General features: G+C 39.5%; 1 protein-coding gene across 4 annotated transcripts in view; it reads left to right on the forward strand.

Annotated features, from left to right (window-relative positions):
• The window catches only part of ARL6IP6 (ADP ribosylation factor like GTPase 6 interacting protein 6), a 51165-nt gene that overhangs the window by 22488 nt on the left and 3818 nt on the right, over nucleotides 1-24859 (forward strand). The window contains exon 4 of one of the 4 annotated variants that reach the window (XR_001512794.1): nucleotides 6364-6677. The exons of 2 other annotated variants lie outside the window; for them this stretch is intronic. Coding sequence is in view for 1 of the 2 variants with exons in the window: in XM_006757385.2 (XP_006757448.1) it covers nucleotides 6364-6457 (94 nt within the window). In the remaining variant the exon portion in view is untranslated. Of the gene's footprint in view, nucleotides 1-6363; nucleotides 6975-24859 lie in introns of those variants that run through there. One more of the 4 variants, XM_006757385.2, reaches the window with a different exon arrangement.

Genomic DNA, 24859 nt, shown 5'->3' on the forward strand with positions numbered 1-24859 from the left:
CAGCCTGGCTTGTGGCTGAGCAGAGCTCCCCCTGTGGGAGTGCACTGACCACCATGGGGCAGCTCCTGCATTGAGCATCTGCCCCTGGTGGTCAGTCTGTGTCATAGTGACCAGTCATTCCCAGTCTTTCTGCTGTTAGGGTCAGTTTGCATATTACCCTTTTACCATATAGGATAGAGGCCTGGTGCATGGGTCGGGGCCAGCTGGTTCACCCTGAAGGGTGTCCCGGATCAGGGTGGGGATTCCCTTGGGTGGGGGGCGGCCTGGGCGAGGGGCCTGTGGTGGTTTGCAGGCTGGCCATGCCCCCATTGGGGTGAGGGTCCCCACTGGGGATGGTGCTGACCTGGGTGAGGGGCTGAGGGCCATTTGCAGGCCCCTTGGCGGCTGGCCTAAGCGACCCAAGCTTCCCACTTGCTCCGACCTGCTCCGTGACCACCGCCCACAGGCCCCTACTTCAACAGCCGGCCCAGGCAGGGGGTGATGCTTGGCTTCCTACATTGCCGGGGGGTGACCCAAGCCTCCCACCCACCCTGGCTGGCTCTGTGGCCGCCACCATCTTTGTCCCGCTAATTTGCATATTCATTTCTGATTGGCTGTGCGGCATTATGGGGGTACGGTCAATTTACATATTTGTCTATTATTCGTGTAGACTAGAGGTCCAGTGCACAAAAATTTGTGCGTTCGGCAGGGGTCCCTCATCCCGGCCTGTGCCCTCTCACAGTCTGGGACCCCTCGGGGGATGACCATCTGCTGGCTGAGGCCTGCTCCCCCGGGGATTGGGCCTAAGCTGGCAATCAGACATTCCTCTGGCAGCCCGGCAGCCCTCGGGGGATGTCCACCTCCTAGCGGGGAGCAGGCCTAAGCTGCAGTCAGACATCCTTAGCACTGCTGAGGAGGCAGGAGAGGTTCGCACCACCACCGCTGTACTGGCAGCCATCAGCCTGGCTTGTGACTGAGCAGAGCTCCCCCTATGGGAGCACACTGACCACCAGGGGGCAGCGCCTGCATTGAGCATCTGCTTCCTGGTGATCAGTGTGCATCAGAGCGACTGGTGGTTCTGCCATTTGGTCAGTTTGCATATTACCCTTTTACTATATATGATAATGGGATTTATGTTATTACTAGAGGCCTGGTGCATGAATTCGTGCACCAGTGGAGAGGCTGTTTTCAGGCTGCCCGCACCCCCTTCAGGGTGGGTGTCCCCACTGGGGTGCCTGGCCAGCCTGGATGAGGGGCTGAAGGCTGTTTTCAGGCTGCCCGCATCCCCTTCAGGGCTCTCTGAAAGCAGGTCTCTGGGGTTTGTTTCATTTCTATAATTGAAACATAGTTGCATTTCGGAGCTGTTGCTTTAAGGCTCAGAGCCGGGCACAGCAGGCGGGGAACCTTGGCTTCCTCCATTGCCGGGGCAACCAAGCCTCGTGTTCCCTTCAGCTGCGTGGCTGCGGGCCGCCATCTTGGTTGACAGTTTATTTGCATATCTTGCTGATTAGCCAATGGGAAGCGTAGCGGAGGTATGGTTAGTTACCATGTTTGTCTATTATTAGATAAGATGTTTTCAATTTTCTTGGGCATATACCTGGAATGGAATTGAATCGTATGGTAACTCTTTAAATGTTTGCTGGTCTGCTAAACTTTTTTATAATAGCTGCACCGTTTTACATTCCCACCAGCAATGTATGTATGAGAATTCCAATTTCTTCACATCCTTCCTAATACTTTTCTTTTTAGTTTTCTTTTTTTGTATTATCACTTTAGTAGTGGGTTGAAGTGCTATCTCATTGTGATTTTCATTTGCATTTCTCTAATTACTAATGATGATGAGCATGCTTTTCGTGTGCTTATTGGCCATTTGGTATCTTTAGAACTGCCTATTCAAATTTTTGTCCCTTTTAAAATTAGGTTGTCTTTTGAGTTAATTTATAACCTAGATAGTAGATCCTTATCAGATAAGCATTTGCAAATATTTTCTTCCATTCTGTGGGTTGTCTTTTCACTTTGTTGATAATGTCCTTTAAAGCACAAAAGTTTTAACTTGAGGAAGTTTAATTTGTTCTTTAGTTGCTTATGCTTTTGGTATTAGATCTGAGAAACCATTACTTAATTTATTGTCATGAAAATTTACACCTGTGCTCCATTTAGGCCTGGTCCATTTTTAGTTAAATGTTGTTTGTTGTATGAGGTAGAGGACCAATTTTTTTTTTTAATTTTTTTGGCATCCAATTGTCCCAGCACCATTTGTTGGTCTATATGTCTATCCTTATGCCAATATCACACCATCTGATTATTGTAGCTTTGTGCTGTCTGAAATTGGGAAGAGTGAATCCTCCAGCTTTGTTCTTTTTAAAGATTGTTTTAGCTATTTTGAGTCCCTTGCATTTCCATATGAATTTCATCAACTTGTTCATATGGGAAAAAAGGGAATTTTGAGGAATTGCGTTGACTAGTAGATCCGTTTAGGGAGTAATGCCATATTAACAATTTGTTCTCAATTCTATAAACACAGGATGTCTTTCTCTTTATTTAGATCTTCTTCAGTAAAGTTTTTGGTTATCTTCATGTGAATCTTGCACATTATTGTTAGTTGTATTTCTAAGAGTTTGCATTTTTTCTTTGATATTTTGAGGGATCTTTTAGCATAAAAATTTTTTAATTGGCTAATGTTACATAGAAAAGTTGTTAATTTTTCTCAGGGATAGATAAATAGACCAAAAGAATAGACTAGAAAGTCTGAAAACAGACCCACACATACAGGTTATGTTACTTAGGACAAAGGTATTACAGGAAGTTCGGTAAGGAGAAAAGATGGTCTTTTCAATAAATTGCACCAAAACAATTGGATATCCATAAGGAATAAAGTGAGCCTTGGCCTCTACCTTATACTATATACAAAAAATAGTTGGAGATGACTTATAAATCTACATTTCAAAGCAAGAACATTAGAGCTTCTCTGAATAATAGAATACCTTTATAACCTTGGAGTGGTCAAGGATTTATTGTAAAGACCACAAAAAATTACTAACCATTAAAAAATTAATGAATTGGACTTTGTTTAACTTAAGAACTTATGTTTATCAAAAGGTCTTATTAAGAAATCGAAAGGACAAGCAATAAACAAATATTCTTGAAACATTTCTGACAAAGGATTTGTATGTAGAATATGTAAAGAACTCTATGAACCAATAGAAAAAATGAGCAAAAGACGAACAGGAATTTCAAAAAGAAGAAATCTGAATGGGCAGTAATAAGTACATTAGTCATCAGTAAAATAAGTATTAAAAGCCACAACAACATACACTGCAGACCTACTAAAATAAAAAGACTGATAATATGAAATGTTAGGGCCCTAGCTGGTTTGGCTCAGCAGATAGAGCATCGGCCTGCGGACTGAGGGTCCCAGGTTCGATTCCGGTCAAGGGCATGTACCTAGGTTGTGGGCAAATCCCCAGTAGGGGGCGTGCAAGAGGCAGCAGATGGGACTATGTAGAGCAACTGGAACTCTCATACTTTGCTGGTGGAAGTGTAAATACTTTAGGAAAATATTTAATGCTTTCTACTAAAGCCAAATCTACATCTACCTTATAACATAGCATTTCTACTCCCCTCATATATCCCAAAGAAATAAAGGCAGATTCCTATACCCACCAAAAATATGTACCTATTATCATTTTCATAGTATCTCTATTTATAGGAGCCCCAAATTGGAAGCAACCCAAACGTTGGACATTAGGATGGATAGATAAGTTTTGGTATTTTTATGGAGTACTAAGCAGCATTACAAACGAACACATTGCTACATAAAACATGGATGAATCTCACAGACAGTACTGAGTGAAAGAATTCAGACACAAACAAATACAATGCCACGTAGATGGAGTTTCAAGAGCAGATGAAACCAGTCATCATGATAGCTGATAGTATAGTGGTTATCCCAGGATATTGACAGGGAAAAGGAACAAAGTTTCTGCAGTGCTGGAAATGTTCTATATTTGGTCTGGATGGTAAGTACATGAGGGTGTGTCATAAGGTTAATTGGGCTGTATACATGATAGGCATTTGAACTTCACTGTGTATACTTTAATTTTAAAAGAAAAATGCATAAATACAGGAAGAGATTGAGTAAAATAGGCACCATAGCTTAGTCATCATTTTTCAATTCAAAACATCACCTCTACTGGAGATAAATGAAGGGTTTTGACAAAGGGGACCAAGATATCTTTAATTTTTTAACAGAACTTCAAAGATTACAGATAAGAGTCATAGGAGAGAAAACCTGCCAGGGGTTGTCTATATCTTTCTCCACAAAGTTTTTAAGTCCCTTGCTTAAGCAGTATATGTGTAACAATCACTATCCTTCCAGTGGGAAGGAATATGGTGCACTTGAAATGGTAGAAACTCTATTAGCCACTGTTCTGGAGCATGACTTCATGGCCATTGAATTTCCTTGCTTCAGTTGTTTTGTAAGGGTCACTGAGCAATTGAGCATGTACATATCAGTGAAATTCAAATATATTAACATTGTAGTTATTATAATTTCCTAAAGTTTAGTACACTGTACTTTAGAGGTTTTCCTAATTTTAGGGAATGCAGGATCACAAACTAGTAAAAGAGAACAACTAACTCCTAAAATTCTGTTCCATGATTAACTTTATTTTGTTAGTATGAATTTAAATGATCTCAGGTCACTAATGGTTTTTGTTTGTTTTTACAATGAATGATAATATGATAGTTCAATTTCATTATTAGGTTTCTGTTCACTAATCAATACATGTTTGAGGAATTTCTTTAAGGAGCAAAGCATTTAGTACACCTTTTTTTCCATATAGTAGGTAATACCCTTAGGTAAATTAACCCTTACTGGCAGGAGAAGCACATTAAACTAGACCCAAGTGGTGAGTAAGGTTGAGTGGCGAGGGTAAATATTAACTCCTATAAACCAGAACAGGGAACCATCAGAAAGCATCAGGGTTTTCTGTGGTCTCAGGTGAAAGCCAGAGGTTGTTCTTTGAAGAGTGTATCTTCTTGATTCTCTGCCACAAATTTTGTGGGACTGGAATCATTATAGTGAAGTGCACTTCAAGTGTGAATTTAGAGCTGAGTACCTCCCTGGCTTTAACCTATCCTTAGGAAATGAGGAGAGGACATGAATATGACAGCACTGTCGGGCCAGGGCCCTTCTTACTAATGCCTTTTAGCTCTTAGTACTGCCAGTGTACTTCCCTATGTGAGAAGATTCTGTTCTGCCTCTGATACCAGTCCGACACTACCTTTTCTATATAGTATGCCTGATCCTTATTAGGATAAGCAATGAATATAATGCAGTACAATTAGTGGTAGGAATGTTAAGAAAGAAAACGTAGTAAAATTTCTGCGAGATAAAGGAAACAAATGTCAGGGAAAATCTGTGCACATAGAATAGTTGGCAGTCATCTATATAATAAAAGCCTAAGCGACCGTTATGGTAGAACAACTGGTCACTATGATGCGCACTGACCACCAGAGGGCGGACACTAAACACAGGAGCTATCCCGTGGTGGTCAGTGTGCTCCCACGGGGGAGTGCCCCTCAGCCTGAAGCCGGGTTCATGGCTGGCGAGTGCAGTGGCAGTGGTGGGATCCTCTCCTGCCTCTGCGGCAGCACTAAGGAGCAGTGAGCAAAGTGGTAAGGAGCTTGCCGGTAAGGAACGAGGGATCCCGGATTGCTAGAGGGTGTCCCAGACTGCAAGAGGGCGCAGGCCGGGCTGAGGGGACCCCCCCCCTCCTCGTGCACCAGACCTCAAGTAGTAATCATAAAACAAGAGATATGTCTTTGCTGATACCTAGGAACTCACTGTAAACTACTTCAATTAAGTAACTTATTAGGTTGAGAACTGAAGTGTCTATAAAAGACATAATCTGATTTATGACTTGCGCATAGACAAATGCTGGTTTTAGTGCTCAAAGAAATTGTTCTTTCACAATCTCAAAATGGGACAAATGAAATAATATGTATTTTAAATTCTGAGTAAGAGCAAGAGAGCAGGGAAACACAATGCTAATTAATGAAGGAAACATTTGTAGTGTAAGAAAAGTTATACCTTAGAATTAGGTTATGGTACACACAGTAACTATGAAGTTCAATAAAGAAGTACATATAGGTATCAAACTGAGCATTTTGCTCTAAGTAATGAAATAGAAAGATTTGAGGACCAGGATAGATTGTAATAGAAACTAAGATCTATCACTAATCCTGCAGATGTCTAGAATTCTTTCTTAATTTGTGAAATAATGTGCAACACATTTCCAGTTTGTAAGCATTTTTGTAAAAACTGATGGTGTTTCTCTTAAACCAAATTACATTTTTCTTTTTCACTTTTTCCCCCCTCAGGAAACTTACTGGACATTCTTTCCACATGGGCTATAGCATGGCAATTTTGAACGGCATTGTAGCTGCTCTTACTGTTGCATGGTGCCTCATGTAAACCTGCACTGAAACAGTATTCTTGGCAAAGCTTAGTCATGATTGCTTTGTAGTACCAGGGAAGAAGATCATTGCCTACTCAGAAGACCAAGAAACCTGCTGTTCATTATGTGATTCTGATATCTGCCATATCATCATTATGGAGGACCTTTTTAAGCATCGTTCTTCAACCTAGGCACTGGGTTATCGGAATATTACGTTTCAAGTAGTTTCTTAAAATTGTAAGATGTTTACCTTATCTCTTTTGTGTGTGTTATTTTTCTAAGCTGTAGAGAGCATTTTAATGGAAATCAAACTGGAAAACTTGAATACAGCATATACCTTCCCATGTGTATACTACATTTTTCCAAAGGAATGCTGATAATACTGTTTGAGATAGATATATCTTAATTATTCATTATGTCAGGAAAGCAAACAATGCCCACTACTTTGACATTTTATAGAAGCTACTTTTAAATCTAAATATTTAGTTTTTTTATATTCATATCATCAATAGAAGGTGCATTTATATATTTTAATGGTGCATACTTTCTTGTGTGTTTTTATTTACATATTTCCTACCATATTAAATTGTATGTTTTAAAAATTGTTACATCTAGACAAACATAAATGTTACTCTTTAGCTGGCGCAAACCTAATACCTACCATTTTTAAATATGGTTGTTGTTTTCTTTTTTTTTTTTTAATTGATTTTAGAGGGAGTGAAAGGGAGAGGAAGAGATAGAGGCACCAATGAGACAGAAACATCAAAATTGAAGAGCTTGCTTCCTGCATGCCCCCTAATGCAGATTGAGCCAGCAAACCTGGGCATGTGCCCTGACCAGGAATCAAACCTGTGACCTCTTGGTACATGGTTCTGTACTCAACCACTGAGCCACACCAGGCATAAAGTATTTTGTCTTTAAGAAAAAAAAAAAGGATATTGACCTTAGTTTAAAATTAAGTAAACTCATTTTTAACAAAACGTCTGAAAAAAGGTAACTTACATAAGCCATTAAATAGTGAGAAATTTGAAGCTATTCACTTTGTTTCCACAATTTCAAATATTTATCCTGGTGTATAAATGGTTACTTGAACAGAACTGATTTATTTTGTTTTTAATAAATATTAACCCTGCTAACAAGCACTAACAACTGGCAGAACTTTAAATGATACATTTTATATCATTGTACCCAATAAAAACTTTAAAAAAATAATAAATATTAACCTAGCATTTTTATATTAGAAATTCTTGAACTAGTTGGTTTTTTATCTCAAAAAATTTAGTCACCAAAATAGAAAAGGTATTTTGATACAGTGTATATATATGTATAATTTTCTATATATAGTTTTATAATTTTCCTATTTAAATGTTCTATAATTGTTTTTGTTTGTATAGTAATTAAGTCTTAATTGTTCCCACTTCCTTTCTAAATATCTGTTTAGAAAGTCATTTCAATTTTTAAAAGATGAACTATTTAAAATGCTGTTTTCTCTACCCATAGAAAAACTTATATTTAGGCAAGCATTGTAGAGTAAGTAAAACTGGTTATTCAGGCTAAATGTGAAATGAATGTGCGTTGTCTTGTTTCGGTTATCTGCTGAGTGTTGTTACTGAATAAATGATTTAATGTTGTTTCTAAAAGTCTTAACTTTTTACTACTGAAAAATCTTTAGTTGAAAAAGACAAATGATGCTCAAACCTAAATGATCTAAAGTGTTTAGATTAATTTGGGTGTATTTGTGTATGTATATATAGACATACATATATGCATAAGTATATACAAATCCATGGCTTAAGGATTCGATTCCTTCCAGAGTGGATGTTGGAGTGGATCTATTCTCACTCCCTGTCTTTCTCTTCCTGCCCTTCCCAACCTTGATTCTAAAAGGCTCTTCTATTGCAAAGGAATATGCAAGTAACAAAATTAGTTTTTCTTCTCTCCACCTCTTTTGATCACTCACCCACTCCCAACTTGGGTAGCTTCTTCCAGATTCTTTGTCTTATGACTAAGAAAAATATTACAGTACACCATACCTATACATAGATCTAGATACATGGAGATAATATTTTTTCTGGAACCCTATTTCTTCTGGATTAGCACTCTTCTTTCTTGAGAAATTATTCTCCTTTCTCTAGTTTAACTAGAGTCCAGATATAAGCCATCCTATTTCCACAGCTGATTGGAAGGTAAGTAACTAACCAAAGGAGATAGGTACCTAGCCAAAACTGGGCTAACCCTAGTTTCTCATCTCTCCTGGCCATAGTGATTCCAACAGGAATAGAAATGTGACTCAAATCAGGCCAGTCTTTTCCCAGGATTTTTCAACTTGAATTTAAGGTCTGATGAAGCTGGGAAGGTGATGGTGGCAGCCAGGGTTCAGCCACCCACAGTGGGAAGGAATAAGGCTAACATGTATGCTGCTAATGACTGTCCTGTACTCCCTGAAGCCCAGTGGTGACCCTGCCATTCTTTAAATTGGTAAGATGAATCATTAAATTCCTCCTTTGGCCTCTGCTCTTAATACTGGGTTTTGTCATTTTCAGTAAAAGGAGTCAAGTGATTTTATCTGGCAGCGGAATCCATTATGATACTCAGATCATCTTATCTCTTTTTGTGTAGCTTACAACATTCCATTCAGTGACTTGTGAAGAATGCATTGGATATAAGTGTACCTGTGACCACAAAAGGGTTTTGGGGTAAAACTAGTTATTAATCTACTTGCTGTTTCATCAGGAATTGATTATATTCCCAAGTTCAATTCTGCTTTAAGTGTTACCAGAATATTACTTATCAAGATAAGGTAGTGTGTTCCCTGCCTCGCCCTTATCCGTGGTTTTTTCCTTCTGCAGTTTCTGCAGTTTCAGTTGCCCTCAATCAACCGCAGTCCCAAAATGTTAATGGAAAATTCCAGAAATAAACATTCATAAAAGATTCATAAGTTTAAAATTACATGCCATTCTGAGTAGCATGATGAAATCTCATGCCATTTTACCTGGTCATGAATCATCCTTTTGTATGTTATTCACCCCTTAATCATTTAGTGGCCATCTCAGTTACCAGATCAACTGTCACAGCCTCTGTTCACGTAATCTTTATTTTAACTCAATAATGGCCCCTAAGTGCAGTATTATTGATGCTGGCAATTTGGATGTGCCAAGGAGAAACTGTAAAGTGCTTTAAGTAAAAAGGTGAAAGATCTTGATAACAGAAAAAAATCTTACGCTGAGGTTGCTAAAGTTATGGCCACAGTATGTGATAAGTTCTTAGTTAAGATGGAAAGGCATTAAATTTGTGGGTGGAAGACATGAACAGAAAATGTGTTATAATTAAGAGCAACATGTTGCTCCAGAAAACAAGTTTATTCAGACTTATGCGAGGGATCCCCTGAAACAAGTGACCACATTCACATAGCTCTGATTACAGTGTATTGTTGTAATTATACTATTTCATTAATTATTAATCTTTTACTGCGCCTAATTTATAAATTAAAGTCAGTCAAGGTATGTATAAAAATACATATATCTAGGGTTTGGTGCTATCTTGACTTCATGCATCCAGTGGGAGTCTTGGAATGAATTCCCTAAGGATAAGGGGAGACTACTATATAATGAGTGTTTAGACCAATGAGTTTTAAATACAATACTATTACTTAATAATGCTTCTCAGTTTCCTTATCTGTAAAATGGGAAGACTACCCCTTCCTATCCTTTTTTATTGACACCAATCATTTTCCAAGCTCCTAACAATTCCGCCAACTGCTAATTCACTTCCCTCAATATGCATAACCCTTATTTTATACCATATTGTCACAATTGGGAGGCCAAGGATGCAGCTAAACATGTACAGTGCCCAGGATAGCTCCCCAACAGAAAGAATAACAGCCAAAATGCTAATAGTGCCAAGGCTGAGAAGCCCTGATCTAGGACTAGACGAGTCAGATAGCATCCTGTTCAGAATGGACAGCTGGGGTCACAAGGTTACCTAAAGCCCAGGTGTTCATTCTCTAAAAGGTCAAGTAGAAAGCTGTTTCTCAAAAGGAAAGAATTATTAGCTTAAGAGGACTTGTCTCTGTGCCAGTCCCCTATAGGCCTGTCTGGCAAGGGCCTGTTTGCCTACTCAAGGGAGAAATGTGTCCACGAAGTGAATATACAAAAATGCTGTTGTTGAATTGAAAGCTGAGGCCACATTTGACCATTTAAAGTCCATTAGAGCACTGGGTACACAGGCCAAATTGGTGTTCAAGTACTGACTGGAGCGATTGATAATCTGAGGGGAAATCACTGCTATACAGTGGGAGGCAGGAGTTTGGACAAAAACCCCAAAACCCTGTGTTGCTTCCTTGTTAGACTCATTTTCAGTTAGTTGAATATTATAACCTACACAGACAGGGGGGCTCAAATCCCTCAGGAATAAGATTTTGGTTACCTCACCAGATTTAAAAACCTGTACCTGTTAAGAGTTCTGGATGAAAGTCAAGGGGACATGGAATAGATATAGGACAAAAGCCAAATACTAGCTCGTGTCTCATGACTAGTTTCAAAAACAGAGCTATAGTCTCTACCCATATTTCTTTACTATGGCGTCTGTGTATTTTAACTAATTCCTTTCTTTTTTTCTGTTTGTCATTGCATATAGGATTTTTGACATTAGCTAGCTACAATGTAGTATATAAATTGCAGGATATTGTGATGGGATTCCTGTATAACTTGGGAGGAATCATTTCCCTGAGATCCTGGACATGGAACTGAATATAGTTACCTGTCAGACTGCTGGTTGTCTTCCTATGTGAGGAAGGGTCTGCATTCTCAACTGAACGAGAAATGGTTGTGCTACGTTAAATGGGATGATTTTTGAAGTGTAATCATGGGAAATAGTGGGTAGGTGTATGCAGGACAAGCAAAGGAGCGGACTCTAGTAGGTATGTTACCAGTTGTCGTCTTAATATATTTTTATTGATTTCAGAGAGGGGGGGAGAGGCGGAGAGAGAGAGATAGAAACATCAGTGATGAGAGAGAACCATTGATTGGCTGGCATCATCGATGAGAGAGAATCATTAATCAGCTGCCTCCTGCACTCCCCACATTGGGGATTGAGCCCACAACCCAAGTATGTACCCCGACCAGGAATCAAACTGTGAGCTCCTGGTTCATAGGTCAACACTCAACCACTAAGCCACGCCGGCCAGGCAGTATGTTACCAGTTTTTGACTGCTCAACCCCGAAGTCTATCCTTTCTTTGGGAGACTTGTTATGTGTTTCTGGGAAGCAAGGCTCTACATAGTAATAGGGCTAAGAGGTTAGATATTTCCTTTCTGCCAAACTCTTTGTTAGTATGTAACCTTGGTGGGTGCTACATTTCAGCCCAAGTTTTGAGTTGTGAAGGAATGGCAGTCACTGACAGAAAGCTTAGAATTCATTCATAGTAGTGCCATTCTGTGGCCATGGCAGTGGTTTCTAGTTCTGTTCTGCAGTGATTGATACAATACTAACGACTGTTTTGAAGCAAACCTTAGCTACAATCTCTGCTACAAAACTTTCTTGTCATTTTATGATCCTGGTTTTCTGGCCTTTCCTTCAATCCTGTGAGCTACTCCCTACCCCAGTGATGGCGAACCTTTTGAGCTTGGCGTGTCAGCATTTTGAAAACCCTAACTTAACTCTGGTGCCATGTCACATATAGAAATTTTTTGATATTTGCAACCATAGTAAAACAAAGATTTATATTTTTTGTATTTATTTTATATATTTAAATGCCATTTAACAAAGAAAAATCAACCAAAAAAATGATGGTGTCATAGGTTCGCCATCACTGCCCTAGCCTTATAATAAAAATATTTTCTTTTTAGCTAGCTAAAGTTAAATTTTGATGTTTAAAACCAAGAACCAAGAAGTCATCGTTTATCAACATTCCACCTCTACCTGTCCACAAACTTCTTGAAAAAAGTTTGTTCCACTGTTATTTCTGACTTATTTCTTTTACTAATTTGTAGAAAATAGCATATGCTATCTAGCCTTATTTCATAATGACCCATCTTCCTAAAGAGTCTTTTAGACTCTTTTTTAAATGTATCCAATACCTAGGCTGAAGCTTATACTACACAGCAAGTGCTCAATATCTGTGTATAGAGTTACAAAGTGGTATAAGAAAAAAATGAAAAAATAACTTTGGGAGAAATGACTTTAGATCTTGTGTATCTTATAAGTACATAAATAGGCAATAAGTAACACTACAAACACATAAGCAAGTGTTTTCTGCGCTAGTACAAATATGTTTCATACAATACTAGACTTTTTTTTCAAAAATAAAGGTAATAGGAATTGGTCATAAGTATAATTTAAAAAATACAATGTATCCCTGGATTTCCTTTACATCTGACCATTTGCAGTGCTACCAGACAGCAGATATGTGGTATAATTAAAGGGCAATAAGAATGTAATTTATTCAGATTTTCATAAATTAATACATTGGAACCAGCCTCCACAAGAAAGTAATATTAAATATTGAGGCATTGGAATACAGACCTAAATTATACAAAAGTACAGGTCACTTCTCTGAATAAAGAAGTATCTAGGAAAAACCAGTGCTTAGAATATTTTTACTTATAACCTTAAAAAATTGTGCACAAGAAAATGTCCAAATTTTACAGATGACACTAAGCTTTCCTGGATATTGGAATTTGGAAAACTCCACAAGAATATCCCAGAACATATATAAGCAGAAAAATGACAAATGTTTGACAATGGATAACTGGTAACATTATTGGGGGGGGATAAATGTATATGTAAGGAACCACCAGGAAAAGTGTTAAAAACAAATTGAAGTACATGTGAACTAAAGTTCTGGCCTCTGCTACTCAAGAAAGCATCAGGAATGTTTCAAATTCATGCTGAAAATATAGACCTAGAACTTGCAAGTAGTAGTTTTAGAAGAAATTCCTCAGTCCATTGCAGATTTATGGAGTTTCTACCTATAGATAGTGTGGGCTAAAAATCTAGATAGCTTGATAAAGGTTTATAAAACCATAAATAATGAATGCTGCAGTTTGTAAAGGTAGAATGCTTCAGAGATATAATTAATCTTGTGCAGGGGGGAGTTCTGGCAAGGAACCATGTGTATGTGCTACTGCTAGCAGCCTGTTCTTTCCCGTGAAACTTGGTAACTGTTTCCTTGCCACCTCCTCCAGCACTGGATTCCCTGTTCCTCCCTCTTTTCCCAGAAATCAACATTGTTTTACAATTGCTTACAGGGAACTAATGGGCTGAATTACTTTCCTTCTCTTTAGAGGCAATTACAAGATCAGCCCTCAGTGGCTTTGGATCACCTACAGAATGGAACTTGGATATTCAGTTAAATGTAATATGTAGGGAAAATATTAATTCCTAAGAGCAGTTCAAAATTAAAACTAAAATCCTGATCCCAAAAAACTTTTTAAATGCTGGCTTAGCTACTGAAAGTTAGGTCCACTGTGTTTTAAACTACCATTTTAAATTCTGTCAGTATAACTTATATGTCAAAAAAATAAGACTTTATATATCTGTATTTTAGCTAGATACTGAGAAAGTAATTACTACTTCTAGGCAATTTATAATTCCTAGTGCTGTACAAATCTGCTTAAGGTAGAAGTCAGCATGCTGAATCTAAAAGAGTAATGAGAGTATAATTTTTCATTTTGCATTAAATACAACTAATGCTTGGACTGTTGGATGTTACAAGTTCCTATTGATGTAAAATATAGAGTACTTGACATTTGTTCTATATCAGTTTTTACATAAAATTGTACTTTCAAATTGAGCAAATTTTAATTGTATTCAGATTTGGAGAAACAAAATGAGAATCAAAGTTGTAAGTATCATGTAGGTAACCAATAAGAAACATTTTATAAAATTGATAGAATAAAGTGCTATACATTAAAGAACCTCAAAAGTGAATCTCAAAAGTTTTCTTAAACACGTTTTCTTTCTTGATAGAATACTTTTAGGGGGCTAAAGAGGTGACATGACTGAATCTCAGATCTATAAATCAAAGAACACTTCTAGGTAAAGTGTCCAACCATATTTAAGATCTTAACTTTGAAAACATAGCATAATCTAGATTTTTTTCCGTCTACTATTTCCCTCTACTATTACAAGATACCAGTAATTTATAAAAAAATATTAAAATATATCAAGACTTTTGGTGCAGGTACAAGAAATACATTGGGCTACTTTATTATATGGATGCTGTGAAATCTCAGAAACAAAGGCTGAAATACAAAGCCCTTCCTATCCGCCCTGATTAGTGTTTTTGTATGTATGCACCAGCTTGACAAGATAAATTCACTCTAATGATGTGATTTGTGGTGAATGCCTGTTTTTTCCTTCTTGAGTGGGAAGGGGTAGAATCTGAGTAGTTGAGGTCAGTCATCTAGGCACTGCATGCATACATAAGTGAACCCTAATAAAAACCCTGGACACCAAGGCTCAAGTAAGCTTCCCTGGTTGGCAACATTTCACATGTATTGTCATATGTGTTGTTGAGAGAATTAAGCATGTCCCCATGTGACTCCACTGTGGGGACATCTGAAAGCTCATGCCTGGTTTCTCCTGGACTTCACCCCTTGTGCCTTTTCCCTTTATGGATTGCAGTCTGTATTCTCTCACTATAATAAACTGAACATGAGTCACCAAGCCTGACAGTGGTCTTGTACACAAATTAACTGAAAAATTGTCAAAAGATACAGTTCCTCTCCTCTTTCTGGGACCTATGTAACTGTTAAACCACCCTTCCCCAAATGACAAGCTCTACTTGATCCATACACAGATCTGTCTATAGATCTGTCTACAGATCCTTAATGAGGATGCTAGCACTGAAAAGTGATTTAATCCACCCTTCTCATGCTATAGATGAAATTAAGGATGAGAAGAAAGTCTATTCCATGACCATTATGCCTCTCTGGGTGTCAGCTCAGATTGAGGTTAGATTAATTCTTCTTTTACATTCTCACCAGGAACCTAGGCAAGACAATCTCTGGCTATGTAATTGGCTAAGGACAGTTTAACATGTGCTGTTCTGTGGTAGCTCTGTGCTTCTCTCTCTCTCCTGGAGCCATGGTAGTGACCCTTAACCAGCATGGGAATGGATACACTAAACTAGTGATTTATAGCGCAAAGTATTTTTTATAGTCTAAAAGTTCCCTGGGGCTATCCTGTATTAGCTTCTCTACATTGGTCACAGAAAATGTATACACTGGGGAAAAAATAATAAAGTAAAATGAATACACTGATTTTTCTGTTTCTATTTTCCGTTGTGTTTTGTGTGTGTGTGTGTGTGTTTTCTTCTTTTTTCTTTTCTACACTGATTGTTATATTTGGTCACATAGCTCGGTTTTTGCTCTTGATCGGTATAAAAGATTTCAGTAAGTAGTATATTAGCGTCCCCGGGCTGCTGTAATAGATTACTACAAATGTGATGGTTTACAACAGCAGTAATCTACCTCTCACAGTTGTGGAGTCCAGAAGTCCAGAAAGTCCTGGCAGGGCCACACTGCCTCCGAAGGCTCCTGGGGAGAACCCTTCCTTTCCCCCTTCAGCTTCTGGTAGTTTCTTGCATTCCTTGGCTTGTAGATGCATCACTTCAATCTCTTCTTCCTCTCTGTTTGTCTGTTAAAAGGGCATTTTCAGTGGATAGAGGGTCCACCCTAATCCAGTATGAGCTCATCTCAATCTTTACCTTAATTACATCTGCCAAGACTATACTTCCAAGTTAGGTTACATTCTGAGGTTCTGGGTGGACATGAATTTGGGGGGGATTGGGGGGTGCTATAACCCAGTGTAGTTAGTTGGCTTCCCTGAGACTGAGATATCTCACACACATTTGGGTGATTCACATTCTGAATGTGAGTATGTCTGTGACTGAGAGAGGACCCGAAACTGTGCCTGATATTTTGGTGGTTTCTAATGTTTTCCTTTTCTTTCTTGCTCCTGCTGCTGTGTTTGGTCTGTCTGTTATATTTTGTGAGTATTCCTCATTAGAGAGTCCCTTGAGTGCTTTCAATGTTCTTACCCAGTATAAGTTGTTGTACTTTTGTTTTTATTACTTTTAGTGTTTTATTTTCCAATGAAATCTCCTGTGTTTTGACTCTTTCCTATTTTGGTAGAAAAAGCATTAAAGCATTTGATTGAAGATTGTGAAACCTATAATCCTGGTCAGCCACATTGGACCATGTGAAATGTAGCAAATCATTTGAACCTCAGGTTTCTGAGCTAAGAAGAATACTAGTATATATAAGCCTAGATGATTTTTGAGGTCTCATCCTGTGTCAGATTGGGTCCTCTGAGAAGCAGATGACCAGGAGGAATTAGGGCAAGAAATTTATCGGGAGAAATGTGTGTGAAAGATTAAAGGGTGAAGGAGCAGGAGTAAGTGGAGAGAGTGACACTGAGCCCTGTGAAAAAGGGGAAGGGAAGGAGGATTAGGTCGCAAAAACCTCAGACTGTAGCAGAGCTCTGACAAAGTCCTGGGGACTCCCGGAACAAAGACTGCCCATTAGAATAGTCCTGCGTGGGCAGCAACGGCCTGGCTTTTGTACCTCACGGTGTCACTTGCCAGGAGCAGCACAGGAAGATGGTAGTCTCAGCATAGCCACTGTTGTGGATCCCAAAGTTAACTGGTGCAAATCAACTAACTAGAACTCTTACAGCAGGTTCTATTTTGAAGGAAGATCTGAATGCCGTAACTCTAGGACTGCCAAAACGCCAACATCTGAAATTCTGAGGTTATGACCAATATGGACTGCATGTTTTTGGCCCCAAAATTTATATGCCCTAATTCCAAACATATTGGCATTAGAAAGTAGGGTCTTTGGGAGCTAATTAGGCTCAAATGAGGTCTTGAGGGTGTGCCCCCATAATGGATTATAGTCACTTAAATCCCACAGGCCAGGTTTAAGCTGTGCTGTGAGTGTCCCAGTTTGTTTCAACCTGCTTCTCACATGTGATGCAGATTTAGTTTTCTTCTCCTTCATGCTCCCTTTGTCCTCTCTGAAACTCCACCACCCCTCCCTTTTCTTTACCAGCGATATGGCAGGCACCCCCTCAGCTCTTCCTCACAGGAGCACTTTTCCACCTTGCCTGTACACTGGAGTCACCTGGGGACCTTCAGAAATGTTCAGTGCTTGGGGCATGCCCCAGGTCAAGGAAATCAGAATCTCTTAGGGGTGAAACCAGACATAAATGGGTTTTAAGTCTCTTCCAGGGACCCAGTGGTTAGCAGCCCTGTTGCAGAGCTCATAGCCCAGGGGAATGAAGAAACACAAGCTAAATTAATAAAACACCCCAGTGGCAGTATTTCAGAGAGAGGAAAGGAAAGCGAGAGAGGGATAGAAAAAGCGATGAGAATCATTGATTGGCTGCCTCTTGCACGCTCCACACTGGGGATAGAGCCCACAACCTGGGCATGAGCCTTGACCGGAATCAAACCGTGACCTCCTGGTTCATAGGTCAACACTCAACCACTGAGCCATGCCAGCCAGGCAGCATTTCCTTTTTTTAAGAGAGACATAACTTTCTTATTTGTTTTTTGTATTAGATATAAGGGATATTAATCTTATTCAATAAGAGCAATATAAATTTTATATAAACTGTCCCCTACCATTTGTCACTTCATAGTCTGCCATGCAATTCTTGTTTTCTTAACCCATTAAATTATTCCTATGGTTTTGTGTTTGAGGGCAAGTTATGTATCAATAATGAGAAAAACACACACTTTACATCCCTTTGAGGCAGTTGATTTCTGTAATGTTTCTGTGAGGCTGGGGGTCATGGGGAGGAGCTAAGTCAGAGTTGCTGTTCAGCATCACTGGACAGTTGTAGATGAGACCTGTTTGTTCGGTTTTAGACTGTCCTGCACAAAATCACTGCTGTGCGAAAAGACACATATTCATTGCTCTTCATTTAGTAAAAAGGTATTTATTGTGGGCCTGCTATGTCATGAGAACTGTGCTTTGGATCAGTGATATAAAGAGGAATGAAAGAGGTTGGATCTATCAATGTGGAAAAGATTAATTTATGGGATATCCTTACAATGGATAACGGTCTAACTTTCAGAGAGGAAGTTAGACAATATTCAAGAAGTTATTAATGATAATGCTGTTAGGTGTTGGTAGTTTAGTTATTTAAATATATTTTATTTTAAAATAGGGTGTGTGATAAGCATATTAAAAATTGTTAAAGAATTCATACAAAATGGGTTATCAATGGGGGACTATGTTGAAGCAAGCAGGAGTCTCTCATACTTTTATATTACTTAGAATTCTTTTAAAGTACAGTAGACTTTTCAGTCACTGTAGGCATGAGGTTTTATGGTATTTTTGAAATTTAAAAGATATCTATAAAGGAAGTCTTTTTCTTCAAGGAATTGAGAAATATTTTCAAACTGTTTTAAAAGGACTTTGCCAATAAATTCAAGTGTTTTCTTGCCTTCCCAGTAATAAAAAAAGCTGAAACAATAAATGTAATAGCCCATGTCCTCTCCTGGTAACCCGACTTTGTTTGAAATAGTTGCTCTGCATTTTAAAAAATGGTTACCTTCTTTATACACAAACATATGAAGCGACCTTGTAGCAATCAAAGAACGAATATTTCTCTTAGATCACCTACTAAAAACTGATTCCAAAGACTGCAAACATCTCGTAAAAAGACACTATCAGGATTCCAGTGAGAAACAGAGCCAATGGAAGATAAAAATAGAACCAATGGAAGTTGGATGGATAGATAGATATAGACAGATAGATAGATGTAGAGATACCATATACACCCCATCTAATAAAAGAGAAACATGGTAATTAGCCATACCTCCATTACCCTTCCCATTGTCTAATCAGAGCAATATGCAAATTAACTGTCAGCCAAGATGGCGGCCGGCAGCCAGGCAGCTTGAAGCAAACATGAGGCTTGCTTGCTTGAGTGATGGAGGACTCCAACGTCCCCCGCCTGCTGCTGCTGGCCTCTGAGCCTGCAGTTTGAAACATTGTTACAAATATAGAAGCTAAACAAAACCCCAGAAACCTGCTGTCAGCCAGCCAGGATCTCAGAGCTGGAGTTGATAGAATGTTTCGATTATAGAACCCAAACAAACCTGATACCTACTTTCAGCAGCGGAAGCCTCAGAACTGGAGCCAAGCCTCAGATTTAAAGCTGGCCCAGAATAAAAAAAAAAAAAAGAAAAGAAAAAAAGGAGCGGTTGGGGCCTTCCGCCCCCTGCCAGCCTGAAAACAGCCCTCAGCCCCTCACCCAGGCTGGCCAGGCACACCAGTGGGGAACCCCACCCTGATCTAGGACACCCTTCAGGGCAAACCAGCCAGCCCCACCCATGCACCAGGCCTCTATCCTATATAGTAAAAGGGTAATATGCCTCCCGGCACCGGGATCAGCGTGACAGGGGGCAGCGCCCAAACCCCCTGATTGCCCTGTGGCTCTGTGTGTAACAGGGGGTGGGGCCACAACCTCCCTATTCCCTCTGCTCTGTTTGTGACAGAGGAAGGCGCCCCAACCTCCTGATCAGCCCTGCTCTGTGCCTGATACGGGGGAGCTCCCCAACCTCAGGGTAGAGCCATAACCTCCCCATCAGCCCTGCTCTGTTGGTGATTGAGGGCGGTGCCACAACCCCCCCCCCACCCCGACAGACTCTGCTCTGTGGGTTACAGGGAGCGGTGCCCCAACTCCCCTATTGGCCCTACTCTGTGAGTGACAGGGGGGAGCTCCTCAACCCCCTGATGGGCCCTGCTCTGTGCGTGACAGGGGGGAGCTCCCCAATCCCCTGATCGACCCTGCTCTGTGCGTGACAGGGGGCAGTGCCCCAACCCCTGGTCGGCCCTGTTCTGTGCGTGACAGGGGGTAGCGCCCCAACCCCCGGATTGGCCCTGCTCTGTGCATGACAGAAGGTGGCACCGCAACCTCCCCATCGACCCTGCCTTGAGTGTGACAGGGGGCGGTGCCCCAACTCCCCAATCGGCCCTGCTCTGAGCCCGACCAGGGACTGCGCCTAGGGATTAGGCCTGCCCACTGCCACCCGGGAGCAGGCCTAAGCCAGCAGGGCGTTATCTCCCGAGGGGTCCCAGACTGCGAGAGGGCACAGGCCAGGCTGAGGGACCCTCTCTTCCCCCCGAGTGCACAAATTTTTGTGCACCGGGCCTCTAGTAATATCTATAATAATAAAAGTGTAATATGCTAATTAGACCAGATGGCCAAACGGTGGAACAACTGTCTGGACAATCTTCCAGATGAAGCTGGGGTGCGAGGGCTGAGCCCCTTGTATGAATTTCATGCATAGGGCCTCAACTATTTTTTTTAATCCTCACCAATTTAAAAAAAAATATTTTTAGAAAGAGAGGAAGGGAGAGAGGGAAACATCAATATGAGAGAGAAACATCAATTGGTTGCCTTTTATACCGACTGGTAATTGAGCCCACAACCTTTTAAGTGCACAGGATGATGCTCCAACCGAGTCACCCAGTGAGGGCTTGTTTCCTATTATTTGGGTTCAATGTATCACTTTTGCCCAAAACTCTTGGTTGATATGAACTTTGATGTTGGTGGATTCAGTAATGACTCAAGGTTATTGGTCTCTTATACTTTATGGTTCCATTGCTTTACAGTAATAAACCGTAAGTAAAACCATAGATATTGAGATCAATCAGACTCCAGAGTATATTTTAAGAACTTACATTGAAATTTTATTTATCTAATGGTGCTTGTATTACACGAAATAGCCCTAAAAATAATTAAATTACCAGATTTTAAAAAATAATTACCTAGAATTTAACACTTCATTCTTTCTAGATGATTTCATACATGTGAGTTTTGTCTGCCCAGCTAAATTATAAGCAGATTAATTCTAAGGACCATGTTTTCTGCATCTTTGTATCCTTTGTAATGCTAAGAACTGTGCTGGATTGTCAGATATAACGTGTAAATACTTTCGACTGATTATAGCATATCTTCTTAATATCTACATCTTTCCTAATGAATGAATGTGGGAAAATTCAGTTTGTCAAGGATTCTGGTTAGTTAAGCTCTGATAATTGATTAAACTTCTTTTAAAATTGTGTATTAAACATATAATAATGGATTCAATTTCTTTTGAAATTGTTGCCCAGCTTTACATTAGATCCTCTTTTTATCATTTTGTCTTAATGACTAGCTTAGGCTATAAAAGTAATGACCCATTCATTTACTTAATCCCTCTCAATAATTGATGCAGTTCTTTGAATTCAGTGGTTCTGCTGGTGTGATTGATATTGACAGTAAATGTAGCTGAAATAAGTATATTAATCATTCAGGAGCCTTATTTTTCTGCTGCATTGTTGTAACCCCCATAATAAAATGGTTTGTGGGGAACCTTCACAGTGGCCAGAGATACCCAAACAGGTATGATCTGAATACTCTGCTCATTTCAACCAGACTATTTTCTTTCTTTAACTTACTGAGTTTCCCCATTAAGTGTTGTTTCAACAAAAGTTTTTTAGGCTAAGCCAAATTTTGAAAACCACTGTCCACTACATAAATCTGACCCAAGTCTTCTGAGGTCTCAATTGCATCATCATTCATTCATTCAACCATATATTTATTAATGTATTTAACAAATGTTTATTGAGCAAATGCATGTGCTAAGTATTAACTTAAACTCTGAAGAGAAGCCTCTCTTCTCAAGCTAGCTCTTCTGGATGCAATAATTTGTGCCTAGTGAGAGAAAATAAAGAGACAATTTGCAAGGTTTCTTTTTTATACTCTTATTCCAGCTTATCCAATTTTCTCTTCCATTGTTCTCAAAATAATTAAATAAGTGAGAATAATTATGTTTGTACAAATTTGCAGTAATAATAAATGGCAAATAATGGTTAACATTCAGACTTTGGCTAAGAGATCAGAAAATGTCACTCTGAAATTGAGTTGACCTATAATTCTGTCTTATCCAACCATGGTCGGCAAACTGCGGCTGGCGAGCCACATGCGGCTCTTTGGCACTTTGAGTGTGGCCACAAAGTTTCAATCGCACTGTATGTGTGCACCCACACATTGTATTTTGTGGAAGAGCCACACTCAAGGGGCCATAGTTTGCCAACCACTGGTCTAGCAGATACTAGGGCTTGTCATGTGGGGTCCAGAAGTTGCCAGCTAGTGAGTGTGACAGGACTTTCTCCCCTCTGGGTCCACTGAGAGCTCTGAGACCAGCATTGCACACTTCATGTTAAGGTCCTAGAGAGAGTTGGCCTTAGGGATCCTCCACCTTCAGGGGGAAAGCTAACTGATCATGATCCAGGAAATGGGGAAACTGAATTGTGGGATCAAGTCTTGAGGTGGGAGAGTGGAGAATAGGGAGCAGAGTAGTTTTATCCTGATGCCTTGATGGAGGACTGACATCCTTCTTGTTGGCTATACTGCCAGCACACAGGACCTTTCACCTCTTGTGACCATCCTCACTTAAGATATTAGCCACACTGCCCTGACTGGTTTTCTCAGTGGATAGAGCATCGGCCTGTGGACTGAAGGGTCCCAGGTTCTATTCCGGTCAAGGGCATGTACCTTGGTTGCGGGCACATTCCCAGGAGGGGGTATGCAGGAGGCAGCTGATTGATGTTTCTCTCTCATCGATGTTTCCAACTCTCTATCCCTCTCCCTTCCTCTTTGTAAAAAATCAATAAAATATATATTTTTTAAAAAATATATTAGCCACACCAAAGTCCCAATGGGCAGATGAAGAAAAATTGCAGCATATCTAAGCAGACCTAATAGTAGATAAACAAAGGGAACAATCAGAACAGGCCTCTAATGAAATGGAGATGTTGGATGAGAAAGAGAATAACTTAAACAAAAAAACAGAACACTTAAGGTTTCATTTAAAGTATAGACTTCCTAGGAAAACACACACACACATAACTTCCAAATAATAAAAAATAAATATGAGGTTTGTAGGACAGGGTGGCTATTTTTATAATTAGGAAAGAATGATACATCTATTATTTTCATTTGAAAAAATACATTGAGCATCTACTATGTGCCTGGCACTCTGCTAAGTGCCGGAGATAAGAGGCAAAAAAAAAAAAAAAAATCATGGCTTTGTCTTCCTAAAGCCAAAGATTTGAGAATGATAAAGGGAAGGCCATTTTGAAAAAAATAACATGGTATGATTAAAAATTAAAATAGAATAAAGCTCATTGAAAAAAAGTAAAATGAATGAGATTGTTCATTTCTTTGAAGTTACCTGACAGATGGTCTGTAAAATATTCCACTTATGCTGCCTAACAAGGACCTAGGGAGCCTTCAAAATTCCACCAAGAAGAATCAAGTTTAAATAATATAATATGGGGTTGTGATACAATCAACTGTATTATGACCAAGGATATGTCATAATGAGAGTGTAGTGGGTTGACAGCAACTAACATTTTTTTGAATAGATGTACTGTGCCCTGTGCTAAGCACTATATTCATTCATTCATTCAGTTCTTTTAAAGTGGCTTCTATATCTTCTCCATTTGATGTATAAAAAAACAAGAGGGGCAGAATGGTTATTCATTTGCCCATTTACAAAGCTAGTAAGTAGTTGACTCAAATATCGGTTTTACCTGACTACAGTGAATTCTTTTCTACCCTATACTCCTCTAACCAGGAGTCTTGAGAGTCCAAGAAGACTTGTCCATTTTTGTGCTTCTAGTATAGTTCTGGGAGAAGAATGATCTATTTGTGGTGATCAGTCCTGTTTCTGGAGAAAGAAGGATTTATTCCCTAAACCTACAAAGCAATTCATTAAGCAGATAACTTTACTTTTCTGAAACTATCCCTTTTGGACATTCAGTTCTCTTTAATTCTGCACTCTCAATCAATAAGTTGATTTGTGATCTATAAGGTGTTTGGCTGAGTGAACCTGGGCCTTGTGGAATATGACTGCTGGCTTTTCTGATATGATTTGATATCCTCTTAACTATTAAGTTTAACATGTGCCTTCAAAATTTTGTTTCTCAGGCCTCATCAAAGTTCTGACCTCAAGAAGAGGAAGGTTTGTAGTAAAGGGATGTTTATATAGTACTGATTAAGGACTATATATATATAATTTAATTTTTTTATTATAGTTGATATTCGATGTTATATTAGTTTCAGGTATATAACTTAATGGTTATCCCAGTGGTCGGCAAACTGTGGCTTGTGAGCCACATGCGGCTCTTTGGCCCCTTGAGTGTGGCTCTTCCACAAAATACCACATGTGGGCGTGCATGTACAGTGTGCGATTGAAACTTCGTGGCCCATGTGCAGAAGTCAGTATTTTGTGGAAGAGCTGATATTTTGTGGAAGAGCCACACTCAAGGGGCCAAAGAGCTGTATGTGGCTCGCGAGCCGCGGTTTGCCGACCACTGTTTTAGGACAACTAACTTGACTCATCAGCTGTCT

This window comes from Myotis davidii, unplaced genomic scaffold (assembly GCF_000327345.1).
Source record: "Myotis davidii unplaced genomic scaffold, ASM32734v1 scaffold753, whole genome shotgun sequence".
Classification (NCBI taxonomy): Eukaryota; Metazoa; Chordata; class Mammalia; order Chiroptera; family Vespertilionidae; genus Myotis; species Myotis davidii.